Source organism: Falco cherrug, chromosome Z (genome assembly GCF_023634085.1).
Source record: "Falco cherrug isolate bFalChe1 chromosome Z, bFalChe1.pri, whole genome shotgun sequence".
Lineage (NCBI taxonomy): Eukaryota > Metazoa > Chordata > Aves > Falconiformes > Falconidae > Falco > Falco cherrug.
Genome location: NC_073720.1, coordinates 71,656,983 through 71,676,993, shown reverse-complemented (window position 1 = coordinate 71,676,993; position 20,011 = coordinate 71,656,983). Strand labels below are relative to the sequence as shown.

General features: G+C 39.4%; 1 protein-coding gene across 1 annotated transcript in view; it reads left to right on the top strand.

The window, feature by feature from the left end:
- The first annotated feature begins 453 nt into the window (after nucleotides 1-453).
- TEK (TEK receptor tyrosine kinase) overlaps nucleotides 454-20,011 on the top strand; it is a 43,830-nt gene continuing 24,272 nt past the window's right edge. The window contains exons 1-3 of the mRNA XM_055699389.1: nucleotides 454-869; nucleotides 12,767-13,078; nucleotides 18,317-18,427. Coding sequence (XP_055555364.1) covers nucleotides 818-869; nucleotides 12,767-13,078; nucleotides 18,317-18,427 — 475 coding nt within the window. The 5' untranslated portion in view covers nucleotides 454-817. The remainder of the gene's footprint in view (nucleotides 870-12,766; nucleotides 13,079-18,316; nucleotides 18,428-20,011) is intronic.

Here is a 20,011-nt window from a genome sequence, read left to right as displayed (position 1 = left end):
TTTCTTCCTCAAGTTTTGTTTCAGTTTCTGAGTTTTGAGACCGCCCTGAGTGTTTTGGCATTTTGTTCCCACTGATGTCATAATAACTCTGGGTGTGATCTATTATTGCAACAAGTTTTCAGCCTGTTTCCAATTGTCAAACGTAGAGAAAAATTGTTTCCAGTAAAGCACATGAACTAATGCAGTGTTTTATTGGATTGTAGCTGGCTCTGGTCTATACTGGATTCAGCTTGTTGTTTTGTTACTGTGTTTTCATATTTTTATTACTGTGTGCTGAGATGCATTGCAGCCAGCAGCTTGCACGTGGATTAAATCAATAAGAGAAAAGATGCTAGCACCCTGAGAAATTAGCAGATCTGTACTTTAAGAAGGGAAATGACACTTTCCACCTACTGTACCTAGGTGGAGGACATTTCACTTGCACTCTCCCGCCTGCTGGAGGATGCCATCGTTGCTCCTATTCTGCTGACTGCGACTGACAACAGTGCCCTGCTTCTCTGGCCGATCCAGATAACCGTTTTGATGTATTGCTGGATGGATGGGATTTGCACTGCGCAGCAGTCCTGCTGATACAAAAATGCCTTTAAGATCCTGCCTTTCCCATCCTAATCTACAAAGGAAACAGGAAAAAGGAACTTAAACTCCCTGTACTCAGACAGCACCGAGACTGTTCCAGCCTGCGCCAGCGCTATGATTTCTTGCCTGTGACCTGTAAACACTGTACCATGCTAGAGAAGCATCACCAGTAAATATCTGCCCCAAGGAAAGGAAACTCCATGAGCGACTGTAAGAACTGGATGGATATATTTTGGAAAGCATGGACCCTTTAGCACATCTGGTTCTCTATGGATTCAGCCTGATGATTTCAGGTAAGCCTTTGCTTTAATATCTGTAGTTGACCTGTCGTGCTTTGCTTGTTTCTCATGCAATGTGCAGACAGAACACATGACTCCCTATTCCTTACTCCTACACTTACCTTTACTGATTTAAGTACCTGTGTGTGTTTCAGTGAGTCCACTGATCTCTGTGCAGTGCTCTTACAGTGAGTGAGGGCAGGGCTGTGGCCAAGCTATTGGGGAAGATTTAGCTACCTGTAGAATACACTCTACCCCTTTTTAATTGTTGAAGCCTTTTGCTGGCACATACGCACATTGCAACAGGGTTTCTCTTCCATCTGATGGTACTAACTTCTTTGTAAATCTCATAACTTTGATACCACTGGTGTCTTTCCCCAAGAATATCTGCTCTAAATACAGATTAAATGTTGACCTTTTCTGTGACTGACTTTATGAACTGGATGTGTGGTAGGAAATAATGATGTTTCTAGGTATTCCGGTATTTTTAGGCAAGTTTTTAGACAAGATTCCACAACTGGAATCTAGATAAAAGTCAGTGGACAAAAAGGGCAGAAAGATGCACATCAGATCTATTAACATTTCAAATACAGCTAAATAATGGTTCCATATTATCAGCAAATGTCATTAGTTCAGTAGGTCAGAAGTTAGTCATAAGAGAAATCTTCAGAAAGGTATACGGTAAGATTACAGTAATGTAAATTTAGTTTCTAGCTTTGGGAGCATTAACGTTTGAGATGTTTTGCTGAAGCTAGGCAAGCAGAGCCCTGAAGGAAGCCTGTGCTCTTGCCATCAGATTCTTGGTTGTTCAGCATTTGAGTATTGCTTTCAACATCCGCATTTTGATTTTCTAGACAGTTTCTTCTGGGTAACATACCAGGCAAAATCTGTACAGGAGCAATACACTTCACCCAATTAGCCTAGACTTTTAACTCTCTCCTAACAATTTCAATGAGATATGCACACGTGTTCCAGTCCATCTCACAGCAAAAAGGCAACATGTGCTGTAAAACTTCAGATTGCGCTTCAATGAAAACCAGAAAGTAGCACAAAAAGGCAGAAGTCCTTATTGTTGTGCATCTTGCTTTAAAATTTCCAAATCTTCTTGATTAGCAGCATGTTAATAACTAAGTGAAATCATGACCAAATGAGTTTGAGATGTTAATTTTGGCATCTGTAAGAGGCTAGAGATTCATACAGGCAAAAAAAATGTGTTTAAAATCTGTCAAATGCATGTTTGGAAGTATTCTTATTCAGCCATTGCTGTAATAGGCTGCATTTTGTTTACCAGTTCCTCTTTCCTGGCTTAAATTTCTTGATTGCTTAGCTGCACTTCGATTCAACCTGTTTAGCCCTCAGATCACTTCCAGCCTTTACCTTTAAGGAGATATCTGGTGCTGCAAGCATTACGGGTGGAGAAGGAAAGAAAGTCCAGTTACCCTCACTGTTTTTCGTTGTCTCTCCTGTTTCTTTACGTAGTAACGTATACCTAATTGACACAGAAGGAAAGCGACGTTCATGTAAGTCACAAGCACGGGAGGAACGGCAGTTGGCTGCAGAGATGGGCTGTAAACACGGGCAGGGCAGAGAGCTCGGTGCTGCGAGCGGACGGCCACGGCCTGTTCCACAGGGGCTGACCAGCGAGGTGTGTGCTGAAGTCACACCCATCCCAACAGATCTGTCAGCTTTCCCGCTTTTGTTTGAGAATGATATCATGCTTCCTGGGGCGAGCAGCGAAAGACAATGCGAGCCCGCTTTCCTCTAGATACTGCAGGCGGAGTTCAGGAAAGCGGGAATGACATTCCCTGAGCAGGGGAGGCTTTACACTCAGTGCAGACAGTGAGCTGGCTTAACCTTGTCCCTGATGATCGTGGGCCTCCCTGGGTGTGTTGCTGGGTAGGCACAAAATACACTCCACCCTTTCCCAAGGTGAAGACCGCCAGCTTGACCTCCATTACGAGAAATGGCCTTTGCTTTCATGTCCTTTTTTTTTTTTTTTTTGAGTAACAGTAGCCCATTCTCAGCTAGAGGTCTGATTTGGAAGGTGTCGTTCAAAACATACAGAAAGGCTCAGTTTTGTACTGTATGTATGGTCACTGCTTGCCATAGCAAATGTTAACTAAATTGACAAGGGGCTGAACTTCATCCTATCAACATTCTTGAAATCAGACTGAGCATCACCGCATGTTTGTCTTTTGGTTGATTCTACTCAGTCAACATTTTGTAGGATCAAAATGATCCTGGCATCCATTCTGAAGTATGAATGCAAAACCCAAGGCAAGGCTGTGGCTAGGAATTATCTGTTAAGTCCTGATCAAAGAAGAACCACAAACTCACCTGTTCCCATGGAAGGCTAAGGACAAAGCAAGGAATGAGTGTCTGAACTTGCCTTTTGCCTCATAACATCTTCAGATAGCCTGGAAATTTGCTTACGGCTTCTCACAGTGGGCTAAGTCTCAGAAATGTTCATGTGTGAGCCTTATTTTAGCAAGATGGCTACAATCAGTAAGAGATTTTGGAAAGCAGCAACAATTAAAATGAGTTTCAAGCACATTTCTTTGACTATTTCTGGCAGGAAACAAATACATTGTCAAATGTCGCCATTCTCCAAGACAGACAGGGTCTTCTGTGCTATAGCTTTGCTCTATCAATAACCTTAGATCCAGTGGTTTTCTAAAAATACTGAATTTATTTTTTTTTTTAATTTAGCTGTTGGATCCATATATGGTAAAAGACTCAAAAGGTTATATTAGCTTTTTAAGAAAGGGTTACAGTGGAGCTAACAGTGTAGTGGCATCCACCTATCATCCCTGTTGATGTCTGCTTTTTCTTTTGGATCAGTAGGTGTTATGAAAAAAACATGAATTGTAAATACTATCATTATTATGTGACTCATTTACATAGTCATAAAATGAAACAGCTTTTAACATTTATTATATATAGAGATATAAGCATTATTATAATGCTGCAGGCTCTTCAAAATTACAAAACTCCAAAATTACAAGAAGTCATAATTTTTAGCTAGACTGGGAAGCTCTAATGAATACTTCTGTTGCAAGACTTTTGTTTCTTTTGTGAAGATTAACTTAATCTAAAGAAAACCTGTATTAACCTTTAGTTAATACATGCCTCTGACAGTGCACATGAATGTCATTCTTCCCATAATTAAGGGACTAGTCCTTTTACAACAAATGTGTTGTTGTCAGACCAAAATGGCACCTGAACTTCAAACAGCTTGTCTTATGGCTGCAGTTTTTGAGGGTTTTGGTGTTTTGAGCCTGACATAGCCAAAGCAGTGAACACAAATCATGTTTGAGCTTTTAATCACAGTTGTTTGAAAACTATGCTGGCTAGACATTACGCTCACACACGACCTTCCCGTAACCTAAATTATCAAACTAGTAATGAGAATTGCAAAAGGAATTTAAAAAAGGATTTCATTTGTTCTTCCTCAAGTGTATTTGATTTGTAAGACCCAGCAACTGCATCTGCCTGGAACACTCAGGTTATTTACCCAGAGGGAACAGTACCCTGGTAGGTTTGCAATTTACATGGAACTCAGACCGTTCTTGAGATGTAGCCTTCATGTAATCCAGAAATGATGGGCCTACCACAGGAATCACTTGTGGAATCTCTGACCTGCTGAATGCTGGTATTTCTGCACAGTTCTGTTAGGACAATCATGCCTGCAGAATCAATGGATCTGTCTTGTGGGAGAAAGAGAGCTGTTTTGTTTTAGTTGCATTGATGTCTATATGTGTTTTTTTAAAAAAAGTTCCAGCTGTGATCTAATTCATCGCTTTCTGACCCTGCAGTTGGAAGCCAAAAGCAACAGCTTCAGCCTTATGCAGGCACCTACCCTAACTGGAATTACAGAAGTGGGTTGATTCTCTCCAGTTCTTTTACTTTTTAAAGTTTGCTTTTGGTGTGTGCCTCATTCAGACCTAGTGAGAGGTAGAGTAGCTCCCAGGAAGATTGTGTTCCCGAAGGCCATTTCAGCAGCTGGGAACAGTCTGGAATGAAAAGGCATTGCATCAAATGGAGAGGAATTAAATCTAAAAGATGAAATGAAATCACTCTACATTCACAAGTGTTAACATATGCTATTGTTTTAGAAACAGATTTCATATATAGATATAGATACACGCACACACAAATTTGGGTATTTATTCATAATTAAGCTGGTTGGATGGATTACTTTTTTGCTGAAATTTCATTTCAGGGAAAAAAATGAAGTTGTAGTGTTTTGCAGAGGTGGTCTCACACCCACAAGAATTTTATCTGGAAGGCTTTAGGTGGACAAGAGGGAACATAGAAGTCAGAGACTGACTGCAGCTGAGCAGCTGGCTTTGGGGCAGGGAAGATGTGGAGTTGGTCCTCCATGTGCCCACAATGAGAACTACCTGGGTTGGAAATCTGCTCTGTATTGGTCATGTAGACTTGACCCTGCTTGGCCCAGACCTGTCTCCTGTCTCTTAAATGCACAAAAACCCTGTTCAGCTTTCCAAGGAAGACCAAGAAGTCATTGTGGTGTTGGGGGTGTTGGGTAGGCTCAGAAGAAATGAACCACAAATGGATGCACCTACCACTTGTGTGAGACAGATGTATAGTTTCACGGTCAGCTTCCACTGTGACACAAGACCTATCTGGGACCAGGGTGATGAAAATCTTAGATAAATTGCCATGAAGAACTGTCCTCCAAAGACAGTATCTATCCTGCGCTAGTTGCAAGGTTGTATTTAGCGTGCTGCTCCACTGCAGTTTCAGAGGAGACACACAGCAAAAAACAGCCCATGTCTGAACTGGAGACTTTCCTGTAAGGAATTTAAGATGCTGATTGTTTCTTAGGGTACAGGTTTTATAACTATTCTCCAAGTAACACTCAAACTTAGAACATGTACTAATAATGTTAAACAATGGTTAAATATAAAGAAGTTAAAAAACCATCAAAATTAATTTTGTAACTCATCACTAGGAGAAGCAAATACTTTCAGGGTGTGAAGGTTATTAGGCATTTACTAAGTTCTGAAAGCATTTTTTAAAGACAGGTTCACAAATTACATTTCTATATTCAAGAGTCATTAATTTATGTACATTTTTTCAAGGCTGATGTTTTGCTTTCCTGGTATTTATTTTAATTTTTTGCATTGTGCCAGCCTATCTAATGAAGTGGCTTGGTTAGTTTCCTGTCTGGAGTGTAACAAGTTTCTCTTGATAATGTAGTTCCATCCGCACTTCTGATTGTGCTCATGATTTTCATCTTATTTTCTGGCTGTTCATCCCTGACATGCCACTGCTTAGTGACATCAGCCTCATTCGTCACAATGTGTGCTTAGCACAAGGAACACCTCCCACTACTCTGCTCAGAAAAATCAGTGAGTGGCAGAGTGAGGGTACACTACAGGTAAGAACACATTAGACTGTGTCTGCCCTGCAACAAACACTCCACAGACACTCCCAGACAACCTTATGCATGTTGTATGCACTGATAAATCCTGTGAGGTCTAATTGATTATGTTATTTTGCATACTTCAGCTTGGCATGTGCGCACAAACAGCATACAATAGATATATGCAGCATACATAGTAGGTTCATAATGCAACTTACAAAGACTACCCTTGTTATGGACGTACTTATTCTTGCTTGTGAGTACTTTCTTGACAGCAGTACCCATATTTGGCTAGCTGCAAATCCAGCCAGATGTAGCTGAACTACAAGCGTGCCCTACTTGAGCTTTCATACATTCCTCATCCTTTTTCAGTGTTACCTAGCACATTGTCAGCTGGTTGTTCAACAAGCAATTTCTGCTGATATGTTGTTTTCTGCTTTACTTGCTTATGGTCAACCGGGCCTAAGGAAAAGACATAAGAAAGCATCTTTCTGCATTTTGGTTACTTAGACTCACACATTTAGGCACCCTCACTGGGAAACCCCCAACCAGGTTGCGCCAGTGTTTCTTTCCTAGCTCTTTCATCTTAAAAGATTGTTTTCATAGGTTATGAAACAAGTGAAATGTAGAGAAAACAATTACACCCTATTTTACAAGAAGGCAGTTGCATTTCCTTTCACTGCTTCAGATGCACCCAAGGACCCATAAGAAAGCATTAGCCCTAGTAGTTTTGACAAGCTATTTCATTTTTTACACTTGTGCTGTGGTCTTCCCACTGCTACTAAGTAGCAAACTGATGTTCTGTCACTATCTTGTTTATTATTAGTTTCACAGTACCTTCCCTCCACAAATACCAACATATTTCTAAGGGCAAGAGCTGTGAGCTGTTGCACAGCTGCCCAGTAACATCACATAAGATACAATCATAAGATTCTTTCCATGGATAACAAGAAAGCTTTCATTGGAAAACTTGACTTTTTGCTCATTTATAAGGTGCTTTTCAGCAGCATTTCTGTCCCTCTTTCTTTGGTCCTGCTGCAGCTGCTGTGCAGCAAAGAATGTTAATCTGTTTCAGTAACAATAACTTCAGCCTTATTTTCTTGTGGACTGAGCTGTTAGAGGAGAATTTGACTCACTGGATGAAGCTACCTGAGCTGCTGCTATCTTTGCATCCCAGATGAAGTTTCCAGCACACTAAGAGACTAGTGAGCCCATAAAATGAATATGTGATTTCAAAGCCCCCCCACCCCCAAGATTATTGATTTTCTTTTTTTAGAAAATGAACAAAAAATAACCAAGATTGATAAAAGAAATATTGAGTGCACAGAAAAAGAGGAAATAAAGTTTGCCAAATTCTGGTGTGGTAAATGTTCCACTCTCCATATGGAAAACTATCCCCACACAACTAATATTTTGGGTTAGTTTCTCACTAGCTTTAATAGTAAGTAAAGAGTACTCTTTTTTTTTTTCTTTTTTTTCTTTTTTTTTTTTTTTTAAGAGAGAGGAGACATGGGGCTTGGGTGTCTTATTTTGTTAACCTCTTCATATTTGACTTTCATTATTTCCATCCTGATTATGTTTAGTATTGCATAATTGGTTAATAAATAAATAAATACTAAATCAATGTAATTTATAGCTATATTTTTAAAGTAAAATTATTTAAATGACTGCCATTTGTATTTATAAATAGATTAGTTAAATTCCTTTAAACTGGTATGTGGTTTTATACAGAAAAATACAATTCAGGAGGTGAACTTGTAACTACAAAACAAGATACAAATGAGAAATACTGAGGTGCAGATATTTAGCAAGTTCATTTTGTTCTAAATCAAAATCTTATTTTTTCAAGGAGAGAGAGTGTTTGGTGCTGTTTTTTTAAGAGATCTGAAGAAAGAGGGGTTGATAACTTGACAGTCTGGGACGTACATTTCCATCAGTCTCAAAATGATTTTTATATCCTGCAGTGACTGTCATATGGAACTGACTGGTTTACTTTCAGCATAACACGAAGCCTGAACTAAGCACAAATTCTATTTTCTCTCTAATAGTATCATATTTATATGTTTTAGATTCACATCCCCTAACAGAAATAACCTTGCCTCAAAGTAAAAAAAATACCAAAACAAACCAAAACCAAAACAGCTTAAGTATTTCAAATTGCATCACTTTTTATTTCCTTTGCTTCACTTGATGAAAAAAGGGGTAGAATTTACTGGAATTTTCTGCCCTCCCCTCTTATCTTAAGTAATTAGTACTTGGAAAGTATTTATCTTTCCACTTACCTCTTACTGCAGTTCTCTGTTTCCTCTGTTACGCTCAAAATGCCAGGGGAAGGACTTCCATCTTATATTCACATCAAGCAGTTAATAATAAAGCTCTACAAATGCAAGGAAAATAAAGGCATCATTACATGTGTAATGTCAAATAATTTCTTCCCTTCTGCTACTACTCAGTATTAATTAATAGTGAAATAAAACATGTACTCAGAAATTTGCATTCTCAGTAGGCCTTGCAAATGTGGGCTAGTGATCCAGTATTTGTTTGGGGGGCAGTGGCGTACGGTTACCCTTTACCGTGATGGCCACTGCCTGATACGGAGTTACAAAGTTATGAAGTGGGTATGTTTGCTGCTCCACAGTATTGAGCACTTTTCCAGTTAACAGACAAGTTTGCAAAGGCCTCATATTAGGTAGAAATTTTCTTGAATATTTCCATGTTTTCCTGGGGATGAAACAAGGGTTAACAGCATAAATCTGGAAGTATTTGGGCAGGGACTTTCTGAGACAAAAGGACAATTCATAACGCTTTTCTGTTCTCGTAAGACTTTGCGTGTACCCATCTATGGCATTAAACCACCTCAGCTTGAGGTTGCCACATTGTTTTATTCCCAAACCAGTGTCTAGCAGCAATTCTGATCTAGGGAAGTGATATTTTAAACTTTATTGGAGACTTTCTTGCTCATTGAGCAGACCTGTGTCTGGGATGTGTTCCAGGGAGTTTCTGAGATCTGTTGCTTCCAGCTGGCCCTGGCTGAGTTTTGCTGGTGCGACACAGTACAGAAAATATGATGACTGTGTGCCTGTATGAATGGCACTGTGGTAGGGAATGAGAACACACGGGGCTGCAGAGGCACACAATTATTGTCTGTTCAGTACGGTTTCCCCAGGCAAACATGTGCTAGAGAAGCTGTGAAAGATACAGCCAGGTATCACCTAGCAAGAAGGAGCACAATCCTGTCGTTATGAGTGGACCAAGAGGAACTGCATGCCTTCCTGCATTCATCGTGCCATCTGGGTTATAGTGCATGTGCTATTATATAAATTTACTGGTTTAGGGGATGCCATTTTTTCTGTGCTAGAAGGGCTCAAACCACTGCACCACAATGAGTGTGTGTCAAAAACACTGGGCAATGAACCCTCTCTGCATGGTGTCACCCATTTCCAGCATTAGCCTTCTGCAAGTGCCTCTCTTCTCAAAATCTATTTGTAGACACAGCAAACTGCCTTCCTGACAGCGTCAGTTCTTTGAGGACCAGGGAAGGAATCAAAGGACCTTTTCAAGGAAGCACAGAGGATTGTCACTGGTACAGACGTGACGTTTCCTGTCTGTATGGTTTTTTGTGTTTTTCTCAGAACACTAGATCCTGTTGTCCTTATTTGGTCCTTACATACTCAAAGTCTTCATTAACATCAAGGGTAGAATTTGCCTATGTTTTGCCAGACTAGGTAGATTCCTTTCTCGAAAAGACAGTTGGGCAAGTTCAAGTTGTATTATCAGAAAGAGATGGTGTAGGTATCCCTATGCATAAAGCATATGTGCATTTTATACTTTTCTGAGGATCTGGGTTTTTTTCCACAGTCTAAGGGCAGCAGCTCCCAGTGGAGTCAAAGAAAGCCTGCCTATCACCTCAGAGCCTTAGGCTAATTTAAAACATCAGTCCTGCTAGATTCAGTCTTGAACGAGTGAGTTGCCTTCAAGTCAATGTGCTGTTAGGGTGCTTTTTTTCCCTAAAAAAAATATACCTAAAGCATAGTTTTTCTTAGTATAAAACCTTCACTTGGATATATTTTAATTTCTGTTCGCAATATATTCCAGCTGTTAAATATTAGCTGCCAAATCATGCTGGTATATGGTTCCATGCTTATGCATAGATATTACTCCCTTTCAGATGCAGAAAGGCCTTCTAGTGGTGTCTTCAGGAAGACAAGAAACTCCATCTGTGCTTCATCTGCTTCACAGAGGTGTCTGGGTTGTCTGCAGTGTTTAATATGACAAAAAAACACCTATATTTAGACAATCAATCAAAACACTATCCATCCACCAATAGCTAAATTTTGATTAATTTGGAATAATTGCAAGTGTAAATGAGTAATATGCCTGAGCTATGGTAGGGTTACACCTTGATTACATGATTTGTATTACTACAAAGAAACAAAAAAGCATGCAGCAAATGCCTTAAGTATGATATAACTTTGCTTTGCTATTCCTTGCATAGTAATCAAAGGCAACATGAAAATTAGTCCTCAAAACTTGGACTTCTACTACTTATTTTCAGTGTATTGAAAGACTGAGATGCAGAGAGGGAAAGAGGGAATTCAACTTTCAATCTGTGTTGGAAGTCAGAGGAACAGAGAAATTCCAGAGATATGGAACTGCAGCCCTGGATGAGCAGCCACCTTCTGAAGGACCCCAGCAGCCTGGGCCCATACCTCTGTACTGGAAGGACAGATGCAGCTCTGTGCCTGTGGATGCTAGGCAGAAACACCAAAATACTTCAGTTCTGATCTGCAGCACCGTGCCTGACTTCCACACAGATAATCACGTCAACTTGCAGAGTTTGGATGCAGATTTGTTTCTGATTTTTACAGAAGTTGGCAGAAATCATGATCCTGGGGTTTAAGAATATCTCTACCTGGTGTGTGATCCTTGCTGATACAAACTGAAGCCGTCTGCTCTCAGAGTTGATGACTGTTGAATTACATCTGCCTTCAGCTGATGCATCAGACCCATAGTAGGAGCACAAATGTTCCCCATATAAAAATAAAAATGTTGAGATAAATGCCCTATAAGATGAATTCACAAATCTGGCCTCATTTCTATCACATTCTTCTTTAACTTTTTTTGAAGTATTTATTTATGTAATATGCAACAGGGTGAACTGACTTTGCTGACCTGCTCCTTTATGCAATATTTACTGTAACAGCTGTCGCAACTTTTCGGGAAGGTTTCATTTCTCCATTATGTAGCTGCAGATTATCAGGGCTGGCACGCTGGAGGGTGGTAATGGCGGCAGGCTGCCCAGGCGTGGTGCGTGTCAGTGTGCTGTCAAGATACTTCAGTCCCCAGAGGGGCTGCTGGCACTGAAAGCAGAGGACCTCCCTTGGCCCTGAGCACTGGAGAGACACACGCAAAGGCTGCAGCCAGCACCCAGACCTTTTGACCTCCCTTATCTGAGACTATAGCCCTTCCTTCCAATCAGAGAAACATTTGGAAGCTGAATGACCCTAAATATTTGGTCTCTCTCTGTATAAATACAAAATACACTTGTATCCAAACCAGGAAAATAGATGTGATGGATAAAAGAAATTAATTCTTCTTCCTGTTTCAGCTGGAAAAAATGTTACTGTTTCCCTTCTCCTTGCCCTGAATTTCAGAAGTAAAGGCAAACGCTTGTCATTTGCAAACTGTTGATTACAAAAGAGCTGTGTTTCCGTCCTGCTATGTGCATTTGAACAACTAGATCTGTAGCATTCTGCCAGAAATTGTTTTAATTAAGCTTGTATCTATCATTTCCAAAGAACTTCCACCTCCATGTATTTCTGGCACTTTGATTGTTCAAAGGGAGACATTTTGATTGACTTAAACCTGACCTCATAAAAAATGGCTTTATTAGTGCTGCTGACTTGTTCTTTGTTTTTGATAAAGTTTCTTTGTGCCCTGGTTCTTGCTACTGTATGTTAGGGCTTCAAGTGGTTAATGTGAATGATGATGAAATCATTAAATCAAATTCATAAAACAGCTGAAAAAAAACATACCCCAAGTGCTCAAAGTACTACCAATTCCTATAACTGAAAGTATAAAATATAAAAACATCTGCTTTACATTAATTTAAACATATTAAATCCATGTAAATGACATAAAAGAAACACTATTAGCTGACAACCTTATGATCTACTGACCCTGTTACCAGCAAAGCACCATACTTGGGGCGTTTTTGTACATGTCTAACTATCTAAGGATCTACTTGGTTCTGCAACATCTTTTAAAATAAATTCCACAGATCTGAAGGGCTTATTTCCTCTTTTGAGAAGAACAAATTCTGTCTGTTCATGACATACAAAGTAAATCCCCAAGTCCATGTAGCAGAATAGTTAATCTACAGTCTTCCTATTTTGCACAAAAGCTGTGCAAGACACAAAACAGCAAAAACCTGAGTACTCAGTGAAACAGCTTATCTTGTGGTTTGATCAGTCATACTCAAACTCTGCAGTAAAACTTTTCCATTTGTTGCGTTTTTCCTTAGGTAAAGTGGAAGCGACACTGGACCTCATACTGATCAATTCATTCCCTCTGGTGGGCAACTCAGAGACATCACTTATCTGTATCACTTCCAAATGGCGCTCCCGTGAGTCTATCACAATAGACCGAGACCAGGAGGATGTGACAAACCAGCACCGGGAACCACTGGAAGTTAATGAAGATTCCAAGAGACCAACAGCCAAAACAGTGGTGTGGAAGAGGGAACAGGCCAGTGAAACTATTGGAGCCTATTACTGTGAAGGGAAACTCAAGGATGAGGTGACAAGGATACATACCATGAAGATGCCGCTGGGAGGTACTGTATGGTGGTCACATCTTAATTTTGCATGTCACTGCCTGCAGACTGACAGCTATCCCTGGTTAACACAAGTGGGCACAAACATGGATCCAGAGCAGGCAAGGCAGTCTGGAGTCAACAAAAATAGACTTGTCCCAAGCCCATGTTTCTTTTCTAAGGTTCACAGGCAAGTGATTGATACTAGCTGCTGGTCATTTCCTCATGGAAGTTAGTTAGACATCTGTAGGTACTCTGCCTGTACCTGGCTACTACCAGGAACACAAAGTCAGGTGGCAAATAAGGTAAGTACTGGCCTCACTCACACCCTGAAATGACATGTGATAACTCCTGCCATGGGTTCTTCACATCCCAGACCCTTGATTTCTGAACATGCTTCCACTTTAAAGTCCTGACAGGTGTGAGATGTAGACAGCTAAACGTCACTATCCTTTTTTTTGTAATACATGGGCAACCTGAGGCTACAAAATAACTTGCATTGCCTAGGTTTCAGTAATACTACAGATCAGCAATATTGGATCTGCACAGTCTGTGTCAGTATGAAAAAAAAAATCCAGCTCAACAGTGGAAAGAAACTCCAGCGAAGTTTCCCAAAATCAAATAAGGCTATTCACAAAAAATTCACTATGGATTTCACTATTGACTTGGTTTTTCTTTTAAGGCTATGCACAGTAAAAAAAGCAAATATGGCGACGAGATGGTGGGATGAGAAGGTGGGATTTCCAAGGTCCAGCACTCTAGCTGTTAAATTGCATTTTGTTATGTGCAAAATTTTGCTTGTCTCTGCACCTCATTACACTTCTGGGACAAGTTCCAAAGCAGAGATCACCATAAACTACAAAAAAGTGCAAGAAATGCTAGCTGATTTACTGCAGCAAATCAAGTTTTCAAAACTTCCACTGATTTTTAGCAGACTTCACTGTATTGCTAATGTTTTGTACCATGGCAGCTTGTCTTTGAGGAGACTTGATACTTTTAATCTTTCTTTATAAGGTTTTATTAGGAGCTATTATCCTTGTTCGTATCCACTGAAATTGCATAGCCAATTTAGAAAAAGGTATTTTTCATTTGTCCAAGCTACAGCTAGTGTTTATTTATTTCTTTTAGTGTGGAAACATCAGAAACAAGGTGGGCAGAACAAGTGCAATTTAATTTGGCTTATGTATTTTCTGACCAAATGTGGTGTTTGAAGGGTTGGACTGGTCACTACGAAAGCTCTGCAGATGGAGGCTGACAACTCCATTGTTTCAAAGGAGGCTGCAATGAGGAGGAGATAAGATAATAGTCCATGGAAAGTCACTGTGACCCTGTCTGTGGCAGAATGCCAGTGAGTTGACCACATCTCTGGCAGTTGTGTACAGCAACCTTCATGGGTGGAAGAGTGTCTTCTCAACCAATCAGTTTTTTGCACTTGGTATCTGTGGACCTAGAAGCAGAGAATTTAAAGTAATCAACCTTTGAGAGCTTCCTATGCGACAGAAGTTGTTCTAACCAGAAATAACACAACATTCACACCAGCAGTAGGTAGGTTTCTTTGAATAATTTCTGGGTTTGAATCAATTTTTTGGATTTTCTCTGCAAAAGCTTTCACTGACAAAACCTGAGCTAGTGACTTGTCAGTGAAAGCATATAATCTAATCAGGCTAGACGGGTGAGAAAGAGGCACAACAGAAATTCTCAAAGCTATTAAAGTGCACAGAAAGAGGAAGAAGAGGTCAGTGAAGGACTGTGAGGTTTGGCAAAGACTCTGTAGTTGGAAAACAGGCCTTTTTCCCCTTCACTGTTGTTGTCTGATTAATTTTTAAAGGCAGAATGTGTTTTTCAACACCAAAAATTGAGCAAGAGTTGAAACTTGCAGTTTCCCATTGAGGACACAAAAACATGGGAGGGAGCAGCACTTCTGAAAATCCAGCCACTGTTTTGCAGTCTCAGGGCAAGAAGCTGCTGAAGCACTCACTACTCATTAATCATTTGGCTAGCCCCACTGACTTTAGCGGGAACTCTCATCTGCCTGATTACGTACCTATTGTCAGATATGCAGACACCGTGAAGATTTTTGCTGTATAACACAGGAAGATAACAGGTTCATTTTCCTGTTTTACTGTACATGTGTGCCATTCTGAAAGTAATAAGCCTGTTCTGAATTCTTTATATTGTAGCATTATGGTTACATACGTAATTTGCATACATGCAGTGAGAGCGAACAGATTATGTTTTATGTATGTATGGAGAGTAATGCTTATACTGTATACAGCACACTATCTAGAACAGAACACTATATAAACTGTTCTGCATCTAGTCAAATATAATTTATGTCATTTCTCTACACAATAAATCCAAGTTTCCCCCCCAGAAACTCTCTAAAGCAGGCAAAGGGACAATAATGGAAATGCTAGCGACACGTTATGGCACTTGTACTGCAATATAGTTCATTATGTCTCTATAAGGAATTGGCACACTCAAGTTATGAAATCATGAAATACAAGTAACAATCTAAAAATATGTTGGAACAGAGCCCACCAGGGAGTGTGTGTTCCTTTCCATTGCAACAGTACTCTGAAGAAAAAGTCCTGCGGTTAAGCTAAACAACATACAAAGAAGAGAAAATGGGAATACAAAAGTTTAATATCTTATTAAAACAATTAGCAGTGCCTCACTAAATTTAGTCCAAACTCCACTACAAATAAAACACTTAAGATCATTTATAACTTGCAATTAATTTTTGCGAAAGCTGTTGGATTTTCTTTTTCTAAATAGATCAGGATTTTCACCACACATTTGTTATATTCATAAATAACTTCTGAATCAGGATCTGACAGTAAGTTGGGACTGCTTTCAGTTTTTGTTTGCCTGTTCCTAATGAGATCTTACATATTATTCTGTACTAGAATTCCCTGTTTCTCAAAGATGTATGTTCAGATGCCAGTGCCTCAGTGACTTGGTAAATGCTCAGTAGATTCCCATGCACGTGCAGGAAGAGTCCTGCTGAAATCGATTGAAATCAATTAGATAGCACTTACAAAGGAATGAAAATGTGTGGCAGAAGCTCAGAACATAAACATTAGAACTACACAGGGGCCAAAATTCCATTCTGCAAAGAATCATGAGAAGTCAACTGTTGTCTTACTTCCAATCAGAAACAAATCATTAAAATGTCAAAATCCTCAAGGAAGTAAAATTCTGGGAGAGAGATTGGCTTGAATTGATAGAAATGTCTCCATTTTTACTCAAATTTTCCTTAATTTTACATCATATAACACAAACATCCTGATTTTTAATTAAAATGCTATTCTGAAATGAAAGTATTAAAATGTTCTCTCCTCAAATATTGCAAGAATACCACCCTTTTTACCCACTCAGATTTTACAAAATAATATTGTGGACATACTAACACAGTTTCAGCCTCATAAAAACTTTGACTTAGCATCCACCTGCTCACTTTTTACAGCTTTATTACATATTTAATATAACAGAAAGATATTTCATATTTTCTCTCTGCTTTCTGATCTTATCTCTGTGTATTTCTTTGCCACCAAATTTCAGCCGCAGGCTCCAGATTCATTTTCTGCAACCATTGATATGAGCCAAAGTATACTTCATTGACAGTTTTCTAAAAATGAACTGAAAAAAAGAGGTATGACTACAGATAAATGGCAATTTTTATGAATAAGCTACCAGTTCATATAACAGTTCATACTAACTTGTGTATGTGTTCCTTAAAATATTCCTTGTGAAATAAATGTGACTTTAATAAAAATGGAACCTATGCTAGCATGAATGGCTCTTCAAAGATTTCTTCCAGATGAGGCTCAGGTAGGTCTTTCTGTCAGAAAGGTCACACTCACCTTGCTGGGGAGGCAGGTGGCAGCAGAATCAGGCTCTCAGGATCTGAACAGAAACAAGATGCAGGATAGACTTATCCAAGAGGAATTTGCACATGTGGAACCCTAAGGCTAAAGAGCCTCAAAACCAGAAAAAAACAAAGGGCTGGTTAAAATCAATGCCTCACTCTCCTGGGTGCTCTAAAAGGGAAAGCACAAAGGTGTAACATTCCCACTCAGATAAAGAGCTGAACAGTTTGGAAGTTAACATTGACTTATTTTAGAAGAGTTCTTGTAATTTTTTTGCCATGCAACATATCAATGACAGTATGGCATAAAAACTCAGAGCTAAAAATGGTCAGAAAACCTGAAGTTGCCCTCAAAAAACTTCACAGCTTTCCCTTGGATTTTTCCAACTAAATGAAAGAGAGCATCCTTCTAACTTGTTTCAAAGTAATGTTGCAATAATAATTACGATTTCACTGGTTTCAAAAAGTACTATTTCTTGAGATTTTTCTGTCCCTTCCCCAACTGCCCTCAGATCTTTTTTTCCACTAGTAGTGGTAAGGAAAAAGCAAAAATTTTGTGAAAATCCCTATATCTACTACCTTCTTTTTTTTTCTTGAATCAAGAACTATGAACAAATGTATAAAAGTACCTTTCTGTTTAAGCAGGAAAATTAATTTCAGTTTCCCAGCTGGCAAATTTAAAGATGTCACCAATGTAGACAGTTATCTCATGTATTTTTTCATTTTAATTAAGCTATATTTTCAATTCAGAATATTTTGGTAAAAGTATAACTGGCTGTGAATATTTTTTTCTTTTGTTCTCAGTGCAAGCCAGCTCTCTCAGTATTTATAAAAAGCACGGTGAACTAACACAAGCACAGACCTTCTCTATCTTACATCTTCCCCAGACCCTGTGTGGCTGTGATCTCCTGAATATCTTGACTGTTTTGCATCATAAAACTTAAACAGAAAAAAACCTGAGTCACTCAGGGTATTTGTTTGCCAGTGCAGCTTGTTGCCTATGATACATGTTCCAGTACTTTATCCAGTCTGTTTTAAAAATGTCTCAAGGGATGAAGAAACTTGGGAAAGTGTTTCACAGCCAATCGGGGCTCCTAGTTAGGAAGTGTTTCCAGTTACTCAGCCAAAATCCTGTTTTTCTTGTTTATTTCATGCCCCAGGTTCTAGGGGTAGTGTGTTGTTTCAGGGTGTAGGTGAGTCCTCTGTCTTTGTCAAAACATAGAGTTGAGGTTGCTGGTGGTGAGTCAGAGTGTGCTCTAAAGAAATTCAAATGTCAGAATCTGAGTCAGGGTCATGCTGGAAACCATTCTCAACTTTCGGCCCAGAGATCAGGTAGAGAAAATAACTGCTGCTATTTATCCCACACTTCTGTCCTGTTCTGTTTTCAGCTTCATTCCACCCAGTGGCATTAACTGTTACAGCAAATAAGGGAGAGCACGTCAATATTTCCTTCATCAGAATGGCAGCAAAAGAGGAAGATGCAGTGATCTACAAAAATGGTAATCAACCTTTCTCTCTTGTCTTTTCTTTTCCTGCTATCCTTGTCTTAATCAGTGCCACATAACTGTTTTAAAGTCATTGTTGATAATGCCTATGCTGTGCGACTGGAGCAGCACAGCAGACATAATTCCATACACATTTAGTGTTTTCTAAAGGCGACATTTGTCGTACCCAATATATTGAGTTGATCTGTTTCTCCTCCACCAGAATGCCAAATCGCCGATTCATACCTTTGCTTTGTTTCTCACTTTCTTTTGTTTTCCTTCTTTATCTCCTCATGTATTTACCTGGTTGATTTTAGCATCCTTTTTTTTTTTTTTTTAGTCTGTGACACCATGAAGGCCTAGCTACTGCATCTTTCTTTGCATTTCTACTGCTTTTCAAGTGCATAGCTTTCCTTCTTCAAATGTCTTTTAAAGGCCATTTAGCTTCTAGAATGCTCTTCAGTCTAAGAAATTCAGCACTAGTAATCTGTTATTAGAAAGACAAAACTGTCAGCAAAATCTAATCCTTATTTCATTCAACTACAAAGATTAGTCAGGTTGCAAAATTTTGTACATCAGCTTTTCTAACATGGCACCTAAATCACATGTAACTCACTACTCAGCTGTGTGTTGCTACTACTTGACACTTGGATAGATGTGCAGTTTGCTATCTACCTCCTGTAGAAACGTCGTAAAATACTGGTCACTAGAAGTGACAGTGCTTTCATACTTAATCAGAATGTTAGACCAAAAAAAATTGTAGCTGTGGAAAGCACTGGTCCATCTTTATCTACTGATAATCTGGTTTACAGTGAGCTACTGAAAGAGTAAGTAAATAGAGCAGGATGAGGTAAGGAAGAGCGAGCACACTGCAAAAGAATCAATGCCTCAAACCCAGCTGCTGTGCACTTCTGCTGGAAAATAAAAATAACCAGAAGGTGTCTTTTAAAAAGGCAATATGCAAAGCAGAGTTTCTTAAAGACCTATTTCTTTGCTCTTCAGAGATGGATCTATGGCAGTGCACAATGGAGAAAGTTTGCCATCACTTGTCTTTTCAGGGTCCCCAGGGACGTTTTGTGATCTCCTGTTAGCATTTTCTCATACAAGAACCAGCCGATATGTTGGAGCAGGAGTGCTTACATCATGGTGCTGCTTTAGCTGGGATTTCAGCTGGAAATTTGGCAAAAAGCCTCAGACTGGCTATAAGTCTAGACAGTAGGTCAAGCTCTCCACCTGAAATTGCAGCTGATATAGCATCTCTGAGGATTCCTGATGCAGCAGCTGGCAAAGAAGAGAAAATACTTGTCCTGTTGTATTTAACTGTTGCAGTCTTTCACTTCAGTCATTTAAAATACCACTTGCAGACCCTCACAAAGGCTATCTAGAGAATGAGACTACCCTGCTAAACAAGGTTGCTTTAAGACACTGGCATAACACGTGCCATCCTGGAAAACAAGCCACAAAACCTGAACCTTGTTAACAGACTGTGAGCATAAGGCTTTCTTAATACTTTGCTGCCAAGTTTGTTTGAGTTGAGCTTGTAACTCAAAAGACATGCAAAAAATGGTCCCATAGTTTCAAAATTAATCCCTTTCATTC